The sequence below is a fragment of the Chelonoidis abingdonii genome, chromosome 15 (assembly GCF_003597395.2).
Source record: "Chelonoidis abingdonii isolate Lonesome George chromosome 15, CheloAbing_2.0, whole genome shotgun sequence".
NCBI lineage: Eukaryota > Metazoa > Chordata > Testudines > Testudinidae > Chelonoidis > Chelonoidis abingdonii.
The window spans coordinates 25,876,488-25,893,025 of NC_133783.1; the positions used below are offsets into that span (position 1 = coordinate 25,876,488).

A 16,538-nucleotide genomic window follows, 5' to 3' on the forward strand; every position below is an offset into this window, starting at 1 on the left:
TCCTCCTTAAAAAAAGAGGAAGAAGAGAAGGAAGAAATACTAGTTTCCTGCCAGCTACCTCTCCCTTCCAGGGGAAGGCATATTATGCATAAAATCTATTTTGCAAAAGTTATCTGCTAAAACACAGGAATTTTCCTAGGTGTCACATTTTGTTTGTTTTACATCAATACGGAGACTTCATCCAGGTAGAAATGCAGACACTAGCAGCTCTACTCACTGCAGACACAAGAGCATTATTTTTGTTTAGGTGACTACGATACGGCCTGGGAATATGAACCTCTTTTAGATACATTTCTTCTTATTCTATCTCTTCCCTTTGCTGCATCCATCACCACAAGTTGTTATAAAACCACTTCACTCAATATAAATATCTCTGATGACAAGGGAAAAAAATAGGTGAATACCCCCTCCTATTGTGATCTACTTTGACCACTGCTCACATGGATGCAATGAGGCATAATAAAATTTGTGAAACGATTCAAGATCCTTGCACATAAGGTGCTAAGTAAGTGCAAAGTGGTAGCTGTTAACCAATTAAAAAAAAACACTTCCATCTATGCTTACTGTTCCTTAAAATACATTGGCAGCCAAACAAAAATAAAGGAAATCACTGCCTCTCTAAAACAATCCACTGCTCACGAACTTGGAATCCTGAAAGACATACTGAAGTTTCTATTTAAAATATTCCCTTTAAGTAACACTACCTAACATTACTAAGATTTTGGCATATTTCTGCCTTCCAAACACTGCCCTCTGCTGGACAGAAAGTCATTGTCAGATGTGCCAAAGCAAGGTTCGCCACTCCATGGCAATCTGCCTGGGTGGGAGAACTGGCAAAGGCTGAGGACTTCGAGACCTTCAACACCCTGAGACAGACAGACTGACTGCAGAACTCTCTGTGGAAATTGCTGCCAGAAGGGGGGAACCCTGGGAGACTTCAGAGGCCACACGCAGATTCCCCACGCTGGGCCGTAACAATACCGCCAGAGAAGGCAGGAGAGGGCACGTCAGCTGCCGCTACGATCCAGCAGCTGCATCCCATATACAGAAACTATACAGGATGAACCGGCCGAAAGCCATGAGGGAGATCCTCGACAGGACCTCCTTATACTGTGCCATCCAGCCCGAGAGACTCCACTCCTACTTCAAGGACGTGTTCGACAACGAGGCCCAGACTGACTTGTGACGCCCGGAGTGCCTTCTCCCGTTGCCCCAGCTTGACCTCACGGAAGATCTGGAGCGAGATTTCTCCCCCCAGGAGGTGCAGGCAAGGCTGACGAGGACCAAAAACACCGCCCCTGAAAAAGATGGCATCCGCTACCACCTGCTGAGGAAGCGAGACCCCGGCTGTTTGGTGCTTTCTGCCATCTTCACCAAATGCAAGCAGTTCCATCACGTTCCTCGCTCCTGGAAAAAGTCCATGACCGTCCTCATTCACAAAAAAAAGAGATCGAGACGACCCCGGCAATTGGAGGCCCATCTCCCTCTGCTCCACCATCTACAAGCTGTATGCCAGCTGCCTCGCGGCAAGGATCACGGAGTGGTCAGTTTGCAGGGGCACCGTCAGCTCAGTCCAGAAGGGCTTCGTGTCCTCCGAGAGATGCTACGAGCATAACTTCCTCCTTCAGACAGCCATCCAGGAGGCCAGGAGGTCCAAGAGGCAGTGCGTCGTAGCGTGGCTCGACCTGACCAACGCCTTCGGGTCCATACCCCACCACCACATCTTCGCCACCCTGGGAGAGTTCGGGATGCCGGCTACCTTCATCCAGATCCTCCGGGACCTCTACAAGGACTGCACCACCACCATCCGTGCCACGGACGGAGAGACGGACGCCATCCCCATCCGCCATGGCGTGAAACAAGAATGCCCCCTCAGTCTCATCATTTTCAACCTGGCCATGGAACCGCTCATCCGAGCCATCTCCAATGGCCCGACCGGCTTCGACCTGCATGGCAAGAAAATCAGCATTCTGGCCTACGTGGACGATCTGGCCCTGGTCAGCGACAGCTCGGAAAGCCTCCAGCAAATGCTCAACATCACCAGCCAAGCCACCGAGTGGATGGGCCTGCGTTTCAACCCTAAAAAGTGCGCCTCCCTCCACGTCGATGGTGGCACCAGGGTGCTGGTCCGGCCTTCGCAGTTCTTATCCAGGGCGAGTCCATGACCTCCCTTGAAGAGGGAGAGATATACCAACACCTCGGCACACTCACAGGAGTCCGCGTCTAGCAGACCCCTGAAGACACTATCGCAGAGATCCTGCGAGACGTGGCCCGAATCGACTCCTCACTGCTCGCCCTCTGGCAAAAGATCAACGCCCTCAATACCTTCCTGATCCCCCGCATCTCCTTTGTCCTCAGGGGATCGGCCGTGGCCAAGGTGCCCCTGAACAAGGCCGACAGCACCATCAGACAGCTGATGAAAAAATGGCTCCACCTTCCCCGGTGGGCGAGCACAGACATCACCTACATTTCCCACAAACGGCGGTGCCAATGTACCTCGGATGGGTGACCTGTGCTACGTGGCGGTGATGACCCACACCTTCCGCCTCCTGATGTGCCTGGACCCAACAGTGAGGAGCATCGCACAGGAGTCCGTACGGGGTGTGGTCAGGAAACACATTGCCAGGGCCCCCTCCGAGCAGGACACTGCCACTTACCTCAGGGGCTCCCTGGAGGCTGAGTTCGTAAGAGAGGGGAGAGACCTATCCTCTCTCTGGACCCGCACCCGTAACACCTCAAGACGCCTAGGTAAGAGGATCGGCTGCTGCTGGAAGTGGTGCGAGGAACGCGGGGAGCTGGGAATACTGGTGCCATGCATAAAGACCCCGGACCACACCATCGTCACCCCGACTGCCAGAGCCATGCTAGAAAGGTTCCTGAAAGACGCCATCCGCTTCCACTACGCCGAGAACCTCAAGCGGAAGCCGGACCAGGGCAAGGTGTTTGAGGTGTCCAGCAAGTGGGACGCCAGTAACCACTTCCTCCCCGGGTGCAGCTTCACCAGGTTCGCAGACTGGCGGTTCATCCACAGGGCCCGACTCAACTGCGTTCCCCTTAACGGAGCCATCCGCCACGGCAGCCAGGACAAGCGCTGCAAGAAGTGCGGCTACGTGAACGAGACCCTGCCGCACGTCCTGTGTGGATGCAAGCAGCACTCCAGAGCCTGGCAGCACCGCCACAACGCCATCCAAAACCGACTAGCGAAAGCCATCCCACCGTCCCTGGGGAAGATCACCGTCGACTCCACCATCCCTAGGACAGACAGCCGACTGCGACCCGACATCATCGTGACGGACGCAGAAAAGAAGAAGGTCCTCCTGGTAGACATTACGGTGCCTTTCGAAAACCGGTCCCCTGCCTTCCACGAAGCCTGAGCACGGAAGGAGTCGAAGTATGCCCCGCTGGCTGACACCCTGAGAGCCCAGGGCTATGAAGTCCAGGTACATGCCCTGATCGTGGGAGCCCTGGGCTCATGGGACCCCCGCAACAAGCCGGTTTTGAGAGCATGTGGGGTTGGTCGATGCTACGCCCGGCTCATGAGACAGCTCATGGTGTCCGATGCCATCAGATGGTCCAGAGACATTTATATCGAACACATCACTGGACACCGCCAATACCATACTGAGTAACTGAGACAGCCGACCAGGGAAATAACCCACTTCCTTCCCTGAGCGACCAAGGGACGCACCTCACCCATGTACCTATCCGCTCCACCGATACTGACTTGGACTCCTTATTCATTCCATGGGTGGCGAACCTGAGCCTACTTATTCACTGACACTTTAAAAACTCTTGCACCCCAATCTGGGTCTATGCCGGTTATGCAATATGTATGTATTTTTTCCATCCTTGCAAACAATATCTGTAACCCCCCATAACTCAAGCCTGACCCCAGATGTACAGTACCTTCCCTCTCAACCTGTGTATATTTCATTTCAAACATTTATTCTAATAAAATTTTTGTTCTCCCTCTTGCTACTCTGAAACTTATCTCTTGTTAGCAGCTCCAGCGTACAGGGAACATAATAAGCTCTAAGGAAGGGAAGGAGAACAGATTACAGGATTGTGATTTTCCCCAACCTGTGGAGGAAAGAAACACTTTTTTCTGAAAAAAGGTAGTAAGCCAATATATGAAGGTTTTATGAAATGAAACAAAACGCACTGAATGCTACCTAACTTTACACACACATTTATTCCCCGAAGAGTCACATATGTTGTCCATACTGAAAAGCTATTGCAATTCTATACAGGGAATAAAATAATTGTGTTCCCAATCTAGGCCTACCACTTTTTTGCATTTATGTTTAATCACACACACACACACACACACACACTGCTCAATTGATGTGGAGCTGGCCTAAAAGGAAAGCAGGTCTTTCATAAAAATTGATAAAATTCTGAATTCAACTGTCCTACCTTCCATGACTGTGATACAACAAAAATATGACAATCTCATTAACAAATATATATTTAGGGTAGAAGGGAAATGACTAACCATTTCTACTTCCAGAGAGTGAGGGGGACAATTAACCACCCTACGGTAACTTTTAGGATCCAACTTCTTCCCCATTAAATATTTGACTCCTTCCCCACTGCTGAGGCCTTCTATCCTGGATATCATAATTTTTATAGAATGCCAGACAAAATTTTATTTGAAACATTCACTTTCCCTTCCCAGAGCCCAAGCACTGTGTGTCTGCAGTACTCCCAACCCATTAGATCAGGGACTGAGAGACCAAGTTCCAGAACAAAATCCTTTCTGGCAAGGTGCATGAATAAACTATTCGATACTGAGCTTCCTCCTTCCCAGTGTTATCTTTACTGCTACCCAAGGATCTAATATTTACATGAGAGTTTATGAGCATTTTTATTTCTTACCCCCAATTATATGCCTTTCCAATCCTGATGTATGCACCTACAAGGAACGAGCAGGGTAATTCACAATTCCTCAGAACAACCTAAGGAATCACAGATACACTAGAAATTGGAGTGGAGGTTGAAAAACCTCTCTCTCTCTCTCTCTCTCTCTCTCACACACACACACACACACCCTTTTCACTCTAGGATACCTTCGTTTCATCCCATGTAATTATCTACATTCGATATTTATAGACTGCCAAACACCATAGTAATTGTATTTTCCCTCCCACATTACAGCTGCAGCCTGCTATACATAAAGGCAGCACTTGCAAAGATTGAAAGAACCATACAAGTTTTTCTTGGCAGTGTTGCTCCATAACCAGCCATTGAAGGATGGTGGAGACTGCAATGCATGCATATTTTTCCACCCCCAGAATCAGCTATAAACATTTCAGTCCTTCCCTCCCCTTGATGGTCTATGATGCAAGCCTCTCAAGATCACCCAGAAACCTGTCTCTCGTACCTCAATAGTACCATCCCCCTAGTCAGAGACAGATGGCATACATTTAAATATTGGCCCTAGTATTCTATTTTTGCCACTTCATTGTCTGGCTGCCTAACCAACGTAAGTGGCTCTGATAATGCTTAAGATTTTTGACATTTTAATGCAACTGTGAACTTATAAAACCTTGTGAAGCCAAAAGAATAATATAAAGTATATACTGACATGCAAGACTACATCATTACAAAATATAGATGAATGGTTGTCACGGTAACAATTTTAGAGAGGAAAGAATCCTGCACAAATGCTCAACAACCAGAAGAAATGCTAACTTACAGACCTGGACTTTTCCTTATTTATTATCGTTAATAAGCTTCTTTTGAGTAGTGGAATCATTAACTGACTCTGCACTGTTTTGAATCTGCAGCAGGAACAAAGATACAGTTTCTATACCTAAAATCTATTCAAGTTTCTCTAAGCATCCTGAGAAATCCCCTATTACTGTATTGTGGACAGCTCCATAAGCTCTCTTCTGGCACTGTGAAGCACAGTTTTGAATTACTGGTTTTCATTACTGATGTGCTTTCTAGCAGACCCTGCTGTGCAATACAGTGGCATTACTGGCTGTGCAATGATTGAAAGACATATGGAGTTGCAATATATTCTGTGTATCTATGAACACTCATGAAACACTCAAAGGAAGAAGGCTGAAAATCCCCAGATCCCTCATACATAAAACATCCCCAGATCTCTCATACATAAAAACATAAATCTTTGCCGGTGACTAAATTCAATATAGAAAAAGTTAAAAATAATAAAAATTGAGGATCTGAATCCTTATAAAGGGAGAGGCAAAAAAATATTTTTAGACTTGAAGCCAAAATGTCAAGTAAGCTATTTATAAGAGTTTGAAGGGACAATGCTGAGAGAAAAAAAATCAGCATTTCTATTCACTGATGGAACAGGAGCAACATTAGCAGAGAAAGAAATGGAGGAGGAGAAAAGAGAGAGAACTAATTTTAAGGATTTTATAATCTATAACAAAACATACAGAGGTATTGAAAAGTGATACTGCAAAACAATTTCTAGTTTAAAGAATATAGTTTATCAAATTTTTGGCATACTTAAAATTATCAAGAAAGACGTGTACAATATACATTAAATTAATCCAAATACATTCACTAAGGAAGTAAAGTAAAACACCAATCCCTACCATTTTAGGAAAGCTCTAAAAATGCATAAAATTTCTACCTGTTGATTATGCAGTTAATGGACATATCTCACTGATAAGTTTCATACATTCTCAGCTACATCATCCATACTACTGATGAGGGCTTTTATTTCTGGGTGCCTGGTCTGAAAGCAACCTGAGTCTGTAGTGACCAAAAACCATAACTAATTGACAGACGATGAAATACGTTGTGTATTTATATTACCATGGTGTTTAAAAGCGCTAATCCTGGACCAGGACCGCCACTGCGCTAGGTACCATGCAAACAGATGGTGCCTGCCTCAAAGGGCATACAATCTTAGCATAGGACAAGAGACAACAGATCAGGAAATATAAGCAAACAATAAGGCAACATGAGAGAAAGCACAAAGATGCTTGTTTGAAAATTTAACTAGTGGGAAATGAAAACAAGTGTCATGGGCCACTCACGAGGTGAGAACTAAAATTTCATTAGCAAATGAGCAATGATAGGTAGGGCTGGGGCAGGCTGTGAAGGGCCTTGAAAGCAAAGACAAGTGGCTTATGTGTTTGATGTAAGAGAGAACAGGGAACCAAGACGAAGAAAATGATCTTTGCAGCAGCTTCTGAATGGATACAAGAGGGGCAAAATTGCATTTGTCAAGGACAGAGAAAAGGATGTTGCAGTAACTGAGACGCGACATAATGTGTAGATGAAAAGTAGGCATTTTAGAGATGTTACACAGAAAGAAATGGCATGATTCAGATATATCCTGGATGTGAGGACAGAGGTCTGAGTTGAAAATGACATCCAGGTCACACAGGCCTGAGTGACAGGAAAGAAGGTGGTGTTGTCAACTGTGATCAATAAAGGAAGGGGCAGGGAGAGATTAAGAGCTTTGTTTTAGCTATATTAAACTTGAGGTAATGGCTAAACAGCCACAAAAAGATGTCAAAGATAGGCAGAGATTTTATATTGGACAGAAGGAGACAAGTCTGGAGAAGACAGATAGATATGTGAGCCATCAGGATTGACATAGCAGCTGAACTTCTGTTTGTGAATGAGACAACCCAGAGATAAGGTGTAAAGGAAAAAGAAACACTAATCCTCCAAAGGACACAATGAAGCAGCAAATAGCAATGAAGAAATCCCCTATTACTGGGCAAGGACAGAGTCACAGAAGCGAAGGAGGATGAGATTTCAAGAAGACGACAAAGATGAACAACTTTGTAAAAGGTGGCTGACAGGTCAAGGAGGAGGAGAATGGAGTACTGCTTCTGAGCTTTGGCTATGAAGAGGTCAAGACTCTGATGAAAACAGTTCCAATGATATGCAAGAGGTGGAAGGCAGCCTGGAGAGGATTTTGAAGGAACTGGAGAAGAGGAACTCCAGACAGCTAACAGTGATCTTGGTATATATAGTGCTTACGGCACAAAACTGGCAAGAAGACCTCTGCTTAGAATGTGCCCATGACATGAAGGACCATCTCTTTCCGTAACAGCTTGTTCCACTGAAAAAACGGAACTGTAAACCAACAGAGGAAGCCAGGCCAAGATCATGGTACTCACTGCTAGATAAAATGAGCACCAATCCTGCTGCATTGAGATGAATGCAAAACCTACCTCTCTATCTAGGCTTCCTTTAATGGCATTCTTACACCAACACTCTTGATCTTCTATATTCGGTGTTAAAAAACTAAGCCTGCCTCTTGCTCACAACGAAAGTTATCGTTCTTATTCTTCAGAAGTGCTTGGATACTATGATGAGCACCAGTATCAGACCCTAGATAAATGAAATGACTGTCACATGCACACAATCTAGCACTCTCATTGTCAGCCTCAGTAAAGAAGTCAATGAATGAATGGGCATGAACACCCTATTAGCTCTTCCTTCCTAAAAGGTAAACCTCCTATCTTAGTGTTGAAATACACCAGCGTATTACACCAGTGTAACACTGCTCTCTCTTCTGAACCTGTTCTGAAAACACTCCATGGCTATCGAGTTGCAATGGAATTTAGTGCTGGTAAAAGCTAACAAATTAATCTTTTTTTTTTTTAAAGAAAGATTATGCAGTATTCACTGAATTCTGTTCTCAATTCTGTGCCTAATTATTTCTTGCTGCTGTCAGTTTAAGATTTGAAAACTATCAGCACAGTCTTGGTAGACGAAAGAAAATGTTGTGAAGTGATAATGTTTGCACTGTGTCAAATGCTACCAAGTCATTTCTGGCTAAGTTAAGGTAACGATTCCCACATTTGTCCAATGTCAGGGCCAAAGGGACAGTGAAAAAGCAGCAGCAAACTTATTAAAACTCCTTGTCACATGCTGGATATTTACAGTAGAAACCACGTAAAATGCAGCCAAAGGTTATGTACATTAATGGTTTTCAAATTTTAAAAACCAAAACTTTTGAATCGCAGTTTCCTCCATATCTGTGGAAAATATTTTACTATCAATTTATTACAAAAATAATTCCATGTTCCAAAAGCCTCCATTAGAGTGCTCTCAGTATCTTCAATATAACTAGTTTTCATTGTCTACTTTTAAGGCCTCATAATTTATTACTGTACTTATGCATTCCACAAACACAAGTGACATTTTCTCCCCTATCAGCATATATTTTAATTTGCCTTTAACGTCAGTAAAATAAAGCAGCATCTTGGGGAAGAGCATCCATTTTTATGTCAGTTACTTCCAAGTACCATGGTTCACTACCTTGGAGCATTTCTCCAGTACTTCCTCCTTGAACTGTAGAAATTTTTCCTGAATTGCAGGCTGGTTGAGAGCAAAGGACAGGAAGTGTGTGAATGGCTGCTTCTTGCGGAAACTCTCAGCAAGAACATCAATCCGTGTTCGGGCTGAAATGACACCACTACGCTGTTGTCCAGTAATCACTAAAAGCAGACAAAGTAACACTAATTTTAGCTATATGAAATCCACACAAGATTAGTGACATTTTGCTATGATGTCCACAAGAGCTAAGAACTAATTAAAGAGATACTGATTTTCCACTGTACTTATTAATGCATTTAACAATCCATATTCTTCTAGGATATTGACAAGTTAAGTAAGAATATAAATTAAATTCTAGAAGACTCAGGATAGAAGACAATCAAACAGAACTCCAGTACTAATTTAATTCACTATAGTCAATATTATTATTAAGTATTTATATTGCAGTAGCACCTAGAGGCCTCAAGTAGTTTGGGCACACTGCGCCAGACACTGTAAAAAAAGTCACTACCCCAAATTGCGTACAAGCTAAAAAATAAACTTAGATCCTATTGGATAGTTATTTATCTATAGTACTATTAGCTTTGTTTATCTGCATCACTATTTCCCTTTCTTACTTGATATATAGCAATATTAACGACTGAGAAATGTATGGTTTCAGAGTAGCAACCGTGTTAGTCTGTATCCACAAAAAGAACAGGAGTACTTGTGGCACCTTAGAGACTAACGTGCCACAAGTACTCCTGTTCTTTTTGAGAAATGTATGGGGCTGCAATATTCTTTTTTAATTACCTGGTAGCACTGTATCTTCATAGTCTCATTCCAGGTCTTAAAGGAGGAAACGTAGAAAAATAAGATATTCTAAACCCCTTCAGCATAGCCAGAGAAGTCTTGCTAGACTATTAATTTTCCTTCAATGCCTTACATTTTTGCTTCTCTTTAAAATTAGGATGATGTCATTCAAAAGGTTGCTTCTCCTTCTCAGCAGCCTAAAGAAAAGTAGTCCCTAAAGTGTTTATAGAGCTGTGATGCCAAACAAACCGACAAGACTCTCTCAGTTCAGTTGCTCTTGAAATGTCTGCATAACTGTCTCAAGTTTTCAGGTTGAAGTTAAACAGTTGCATGACCCCCTTACATTTACTACAAAAGAAAGAGTAAAAGATGTATCTATAACAACAGTGGTAATAATACACCATTTGTGTGTGCTTTAAGAGGCTAACAGGATATGTGACCTTGAAAGAAAAGGCTTGTGGAGACTGGGGATTGCTTTAAATTAATTTTTCAAGGCCTCACAATCCTCCTAATTGCCTTTCATGACCCCTAGAAGGTCACAACCCACTGATTCTGAATGGTATTGACAGGCAGGATATTTTAAAGACTATGGGCAGTGATCAATGGCTCCATGTCTAGTTGGCAAGCGGTATCAAGTGGAGTGCCCCAAAGGTCGGTCCTGGGGCCGGTTTTGTTCAATATCTTCATTAATGATCTAGAGGATGGTGTTGCCTGCACCCTCAGCTAGTTTGCAGAGGAAATTAAACTGGGACGAGTGGTAGATATGCTGAAAGGTAGGAGTGGGATACAGAGGGACCTAGACAGATTAGAGGATTGGGCCAAAAGAAATCTGAGGAGGTTCAACAAGAATAAGTGCAGAGTCCTGCACTTAGGTTGGAAGAATCCCATGCACTGCTACAGACTAGGGACTGAATGACTAGGCAGCAGCTCTGCAGAAAATGACCTAGGGGTTACAGTGGATGAGAAGCTGAATATGAATCAACAGTGTGCCCTTGTTGCCAGGAAGGCTAACGGCATTTTGGACTGTATAAGTAGGGGCATTACCAGCAGATTGAGGGATGTCATCGTTCCCCTCTATTTGACATTGGTGTGGCCTCATCTGGAGTACTGTGTCCAATTTTGGGCCCCACACTACAAGAAGGATGTGGAAAAATTGGAAACAGTTCAGCGGAGGGCAACAAAAATTATTAGGGGGCTGAAGCACATGACTTATGAGGAGAGGCTGAGGGGACTGGGATTGTTTAGTCTGTAGAAGAGAAGAATGAGGGGGGGATTTGACAGCTCCTTTCAACTACCTGAAAGGGGGTTCCAAAGAGGATGGATCTAGACTGTTCTCAGTGATATCAGATAACTAAACAAGAAGTAATGGTCTCAAGTTGCAGTGGGGGAGGTTTAGGTTGGATAGTAGGAAATACTTTTTCACTAGGAGGATGGTGAAGCACTGGAATGGATTACCTAGGGAGGTGGTGGAATCTCCTTCCTTAGAGGTTTTTAAGATCAAGCTTGACAAAGCCCTGGCTGGGATGATTTAGTTGGGGATTGGTCCTGCTTTGAGCAGGGGGTTGGACTAGATGACCTCCTAAGGTCCCTTCCAACCCTGATATTCTATGAAAGACTTTTTTTTTTTTTTGGACATTTATGTATATAACTACTGGGGCATGTGACACTAATATTATCATAATGCTCATAACATGCTGCAGTGTGTGTCTGCTTCAGTCATTCCACTCCTTTTGTAAAAGCCACAAAGTACAGTACATTATGGGCATTATGATGCTCTTTGTTATTATAAAACAGTGTAATAGGAGCATACAATACAAACCCACTCATTTTCATTGTGAAGTTCTAGTAACAAGAACAAAAGATGCAAGTGTTATTAGAATACCTCTTCTTTAAAAAAAAGACAGCTTTATAATGACCTATGGTGCCTTTGAAGAATGTTTATTCCACATGTATATGCACCTTGAGAGAAGATGCCTTGCTATGTATGTATAACTCCCCATTAATACTGCTGTTGTTACTAGAAAAATTATTCAAGAACTTAACGCCCTAAATCCTGCAGAAACTTACACATACGCTTAATTTTAGACTACTGCTAGGTTTGACTTCAGCAGAACTACCTGGAGGCTAAAAGTAATGCATATGCTTGTGTTAGGAGGATTAGGATCTTAAATAATACTTTTCATCTACAGATATTAAAGTACTTTACAAAGGTAAAACAGAGAAAACAAGGCAAAAAGAAAAGTTAAGTGACTTGCACAAGGTCACAGAGTCAGTGATGTGTCAGAGCCGAGACTAGAAGAGCAGTCTCCTGATTCTCAGTTCTGCGCACAACACACACACCAAAGGTGGAGTGGACAAGAGAGCATTCATTCATCTTGTGCACATTAAAGCTCACCAATTTGTCCTTCCATTCCAGGCTTGGGAATGTTGATAGAAGTTCGAGTCTCTGTTTCCAGTCTCTTCCTGGTTTCTCCTTTTTTTCCAATGATATACCTATAGACATACAAATGCTATACTATCATGCACAAAATGTCACTATTTTATTTTTCCAGGTAGGGTTTCGTTGCTTTATTCTTTTCTTTCTTAGGGGGCAAAAGGGGGAGCACTCCCCCAGCGGAGTCCTCTGAAACTACCATATCTTTCAGCCACCAAAGAGAACATGTAACAGAGACCTAGCAAATGTGTAGCAAAGGAACACTATTCAGCACAGTCATTTTAATCATCCATACATACTGAAATAAAAAATTGTGTATATAATTGTAATATAATCATTCTTAAAAAATTGGTAAATATTACTAGACAAAGCTGTCATATCAGTTAGATACTTCCAAGCGTATTTCTATACTTCTAGCTGGGGTGCAGTTCCCAAGTTGAAGAGGCATATCTGCACTAACTCTGAGAAGCTAGTGGACTAAAAATGAAATGCAGCCACAGCAGTGCCAACCCCTCCTACTGTTCACACTATTGTGCCTACACTCCATTTTGAGGTTGCTAGCTCTAATCGAGCTAGTATGGGGACGTCTCCTCCAGCTGGGAATCACACCTCCAGTTCAAAGTACAGACATTCCCTAAGCGAACATTAAATTACACCTCTATCCCGATATAACGTTGTCTTCGGGAGCCAAAAAATCTTACTGTGTTATAGGTGAAACCACATTATATCAAACTTGCTTTTATCTGCCAGAGTGCGCAGACCCCCTCTCCTTCCTTCCCTGGAGCACTGCTTTACCACGTTATATCTGAATTCACGTTATATCGGGTCGCGTTATATCAGGGTAGAGGTCTATTTCACTTCAAATATTCAATTAGCAAAACACTGCAATCTTGAGTGTGTCTTCTCACAAAGTGTTCACAGCTTTCCCTGCCTTGGCAGCTTACCTCAGTCTCTCCCCACATTCTTCCATCTTCCTGGCTTGCTTTCATGTCCTGAAGAGCAGATGCCCAAAAAACTGCTATCAGCAAGAAAGCACAAGATGCAGTTGCCACCATGATGAGAGCTAAGTGCCAAATGTGAAACAGGTACATTGGAAGGGGATTCACACCCCTTTCCCCCACACAAATACAGAGCTCTCCACAAAATGGAAATTATTTGAGAAGTCTGGATTCTCAGAGGCAGCCGCAGATTCTAACCTCCCTGACAGATTCTTCTGTAAAAGAGGATTTAAATAAAACAACATGTAGGCTCACTTGTATAGTGGGCTGGGAACCTCCACTGTACACTGGAAACCTCTCTCAGTCTCTTCCACCATGAAGGCATCACAAGGCTCATCTGTGGGATCCTCAGGGCCTATGAAGTAGAAAATCAAACTGGTTTATAAAGGTTGATAGTGTTGTATGTGATGCAACATTCTCACCGGCCTTCTTCTCCCAAGATTAAATAAAAGAACAAAGTGGTTCCTTCTGTCACAGACGCAGCTTTTATTTCACCTTACTGCCTGCTCAGAAAAACATGACACTACTTTTAAATTTTCCATTCTTGGAGGGTTAAAAAAGTAGCAGTTTCAGCCCTCTACAGAACAGTTTTTCTCTTGGTTGCAATTGCAAAATAGCCCAGTGGCCCAACAGGTTTTTTTTTAAAAATTGTTCTGCCTGTTGAGCAGTAGCCCACTGGCCTTTTGCCCTTGTCAGAGAACTAAGTATCAGAGGATCTAAAGACCCACCTCTCACTCATGGACCACTTAGTCATATTTGTTTTTCAACCAAATCTGGTTAGCTCAGGCCATGTCTAGACTACGCGCCGGATCGGCGCGCTAAAATCGATTGCTCGGGGATCAAAATATCGCGTCTGGTCTGGACGTGGTATCTCGATCCCAGAGCGTGCTTAGATCGATTCCGGAACTCCAGCTAGACGACCGGACTTCCGGATTCGACACAGCAAGCCGCGCGGATCGATCCCGCGCGGTGAAGACGGGTGAGTAAATCGATTTTAGATATTCGATTTCAGCTACACTATTCTCGTAGCTGAAATTGCGTATCTAAAATCGATTTAATCTCGTAGTGTAGACCTGGCCTCAGTGTGAGCAGGGGTGGGTTCAGGTGGCAAGAAGCATATTAGAGTTTGCCCAGCTCTTTCAATCTTTTCTGGTTGAAACAAATGGTGGATGTTTACCAGATAGTCTTGGGCTTTTCTATATTTACAAGGACCCACACAAACATTACCTAATATGGCACACACACAAGTGAGTACACCAAGATAGAAAATGAACAGTTAGCCATGTAAATAGGTGATATCTTTCAAAATCCACATTAGATGGCCACAAGAAGACATCCATTTAAGGGCCAATATTGAAAGGTCCTGAGCACTTCCAAGGAGGTGCTAAATCCCTTCAACTCTTATTAACTCTGAGATTAAACTCACTGTGGAAAATACCAAGAACAATGAGAGGGAAAAAATATTCACTACAAAGTCTTACCATTTTTACTGATCATCTTAAATAAAAGATTTTTTTTAAACACAGATAACATTGTTTTGCTGAATTTTTCAATCAACAAATTAACTGATAGCCAGCAACCCACACACAATCACCTAAACCAACATTTTGTAACCAGAATGTACTCTGCTCCTCGACCAGGACTGCTAGAGAACAATGCAAAGTATTTCTTCACTCACGTCCCCAGTCCTGCAATAAGGGCAGATCCCTGTGCCCACCACGAGCTCATCACAGGCTCAGAGCCTGAGTTTGCCAACTCCCTGTAAGTCTTGAATGCTGATTCCTCACTTTGCAATATATTATATTAACATAGGCAGCGGGTTATATGGGCTCGAGGTGCCCGGGCTCCAGGAATATTCAGGGCCGGGTGCCCTGCTCCAGCAATATTTGCAGCTGGGTCTCTCCCCCGGCCCTGCCTGGATCGGGTCCCGGCCCCCGCCTCCGCAGGTCTCCCCCCCACCGATCCCTGCCTGGAGCGGATCCCGGCCTCCGCCTTCCACCCCTCCCTCTGTGTCCCCCCTCCGCCACGTCCATGCCTGCTCCAAGATCGGCTGCCCGCAGAACTGCCTTCTGCTGCCCCAGGGTCCTAGCGCCTGCCATCCGATAATGGCAAGGCAGGCTGCCCTTACCCTGAGCCTCTCCAATGCCCCAAACCCCTCATTCCCAGCAAGAGCCCTCATCCCTCTGCACCCTAATCCTCAGCCCCAGCCAGAGCCCTCATCCCCCTGCACCCTAATCCTCAGCACCCACCAGAGCCCGCATCCCCCTGCACCCTAATCCTCTGCCCCAGCCCTGAGCCCCTCCCCCACAGCACGAACCCCTCATCCTCAGCCCCAACCCTCATTCCCCTGCACCCTGAGCCTCTGCCCCAGCATGCACCACCTCCCCCTTCCTACAACCCCACCCCCAGCTGAGCCTGCACCCAAACTCCATCCCAAAGCCTGCACCCCTCCTGCACACCCACCCCCTGCCCCAGCCCGGAGCCTGCACCCAGCACCCAAACTCCCTCCCAGAGCCTGCACCCCTCACCCCTTCCTACACCCCCACCACCAGCCCAGAGCCTGCACCCAAACTCCGTCCCAAAGCCTGCAGCCCTCACCCCCTCCTGCACACCCATCCCCTTGCCCCAGCCCAGAGCCTGCACCCAGCACCCAAACTCCTTCCCAAAGCCTGCACCCCTCCTACACCCTAATCCCCAGCCCAGGACCTGCATCCCAGACCTCCCCCCTGAAACCCCGCCCAGAGCCTTAGGCAGGTTGAGGTGGAGTTTGAGGGGGCGGAGTTGGGGGGGCAGGTTCTGGGCACCACCAAAATTTCTACAAACTTGCCTCCCATGTATATTAATACTAGTTTGGGCCCCTGCATGTTAGGTATTACCTGCACAGAAATCATCCTCTTCTTCATTTGGATAGGTCTGCTGTCGAATATTATTTTTCCTATAAATGCGCCCTCCAATCCTTATAAGTGCTGGACGCAGAACTTCCATTGTGCTCTTCCTGCCAATGATGGCACCCTACCAAGATAAAAATT

The 16,538-nt window shown here is 44.7% G+C and overlaps 1 protein-coding gene across 4 annotated transcripts in view; it reads right to left on the reverse strand.

Annotated features, from left to right (window-relative positions):
• ASCC1 (activating signal cointegrator 1 complex subunit 1) overlaps window positions 1-16,538 on the reverse strand; it is a 57,002-nt gene that overhangs the window by 36,723 nt on the left and 3,741 nt on the right. For all 4 annotated transcript variants that reach the window (XM_032783315.2, XM_032783313.2, XM_032783319.2 and 1 more), the window contains exons 2-5: window positions 16,386-16,521; window positions 13,765-13,864; window positions 12,473-12,570; window positions 9,268-9,446 (exon numbers count right to left, since the gene is read on the reverse strand). In XM_032783315.2, the coding sequence (XP_032639206.1) occupies window positions 9,268-9,446; window positions 12,473-12,570; window positions 13,765-13,864; window positions 16,386-16,494 (486 nt within the window). In that variant the 5' untranslated portion in view covers window positions 16,495-16,521. The remainder of the gene's footprint in view (window positions 1-9,267; window positions 9,447-12,472; window positions 12,571-13,764; window positions 13,865-16,385; window positions 16,522-16,538) is intronic.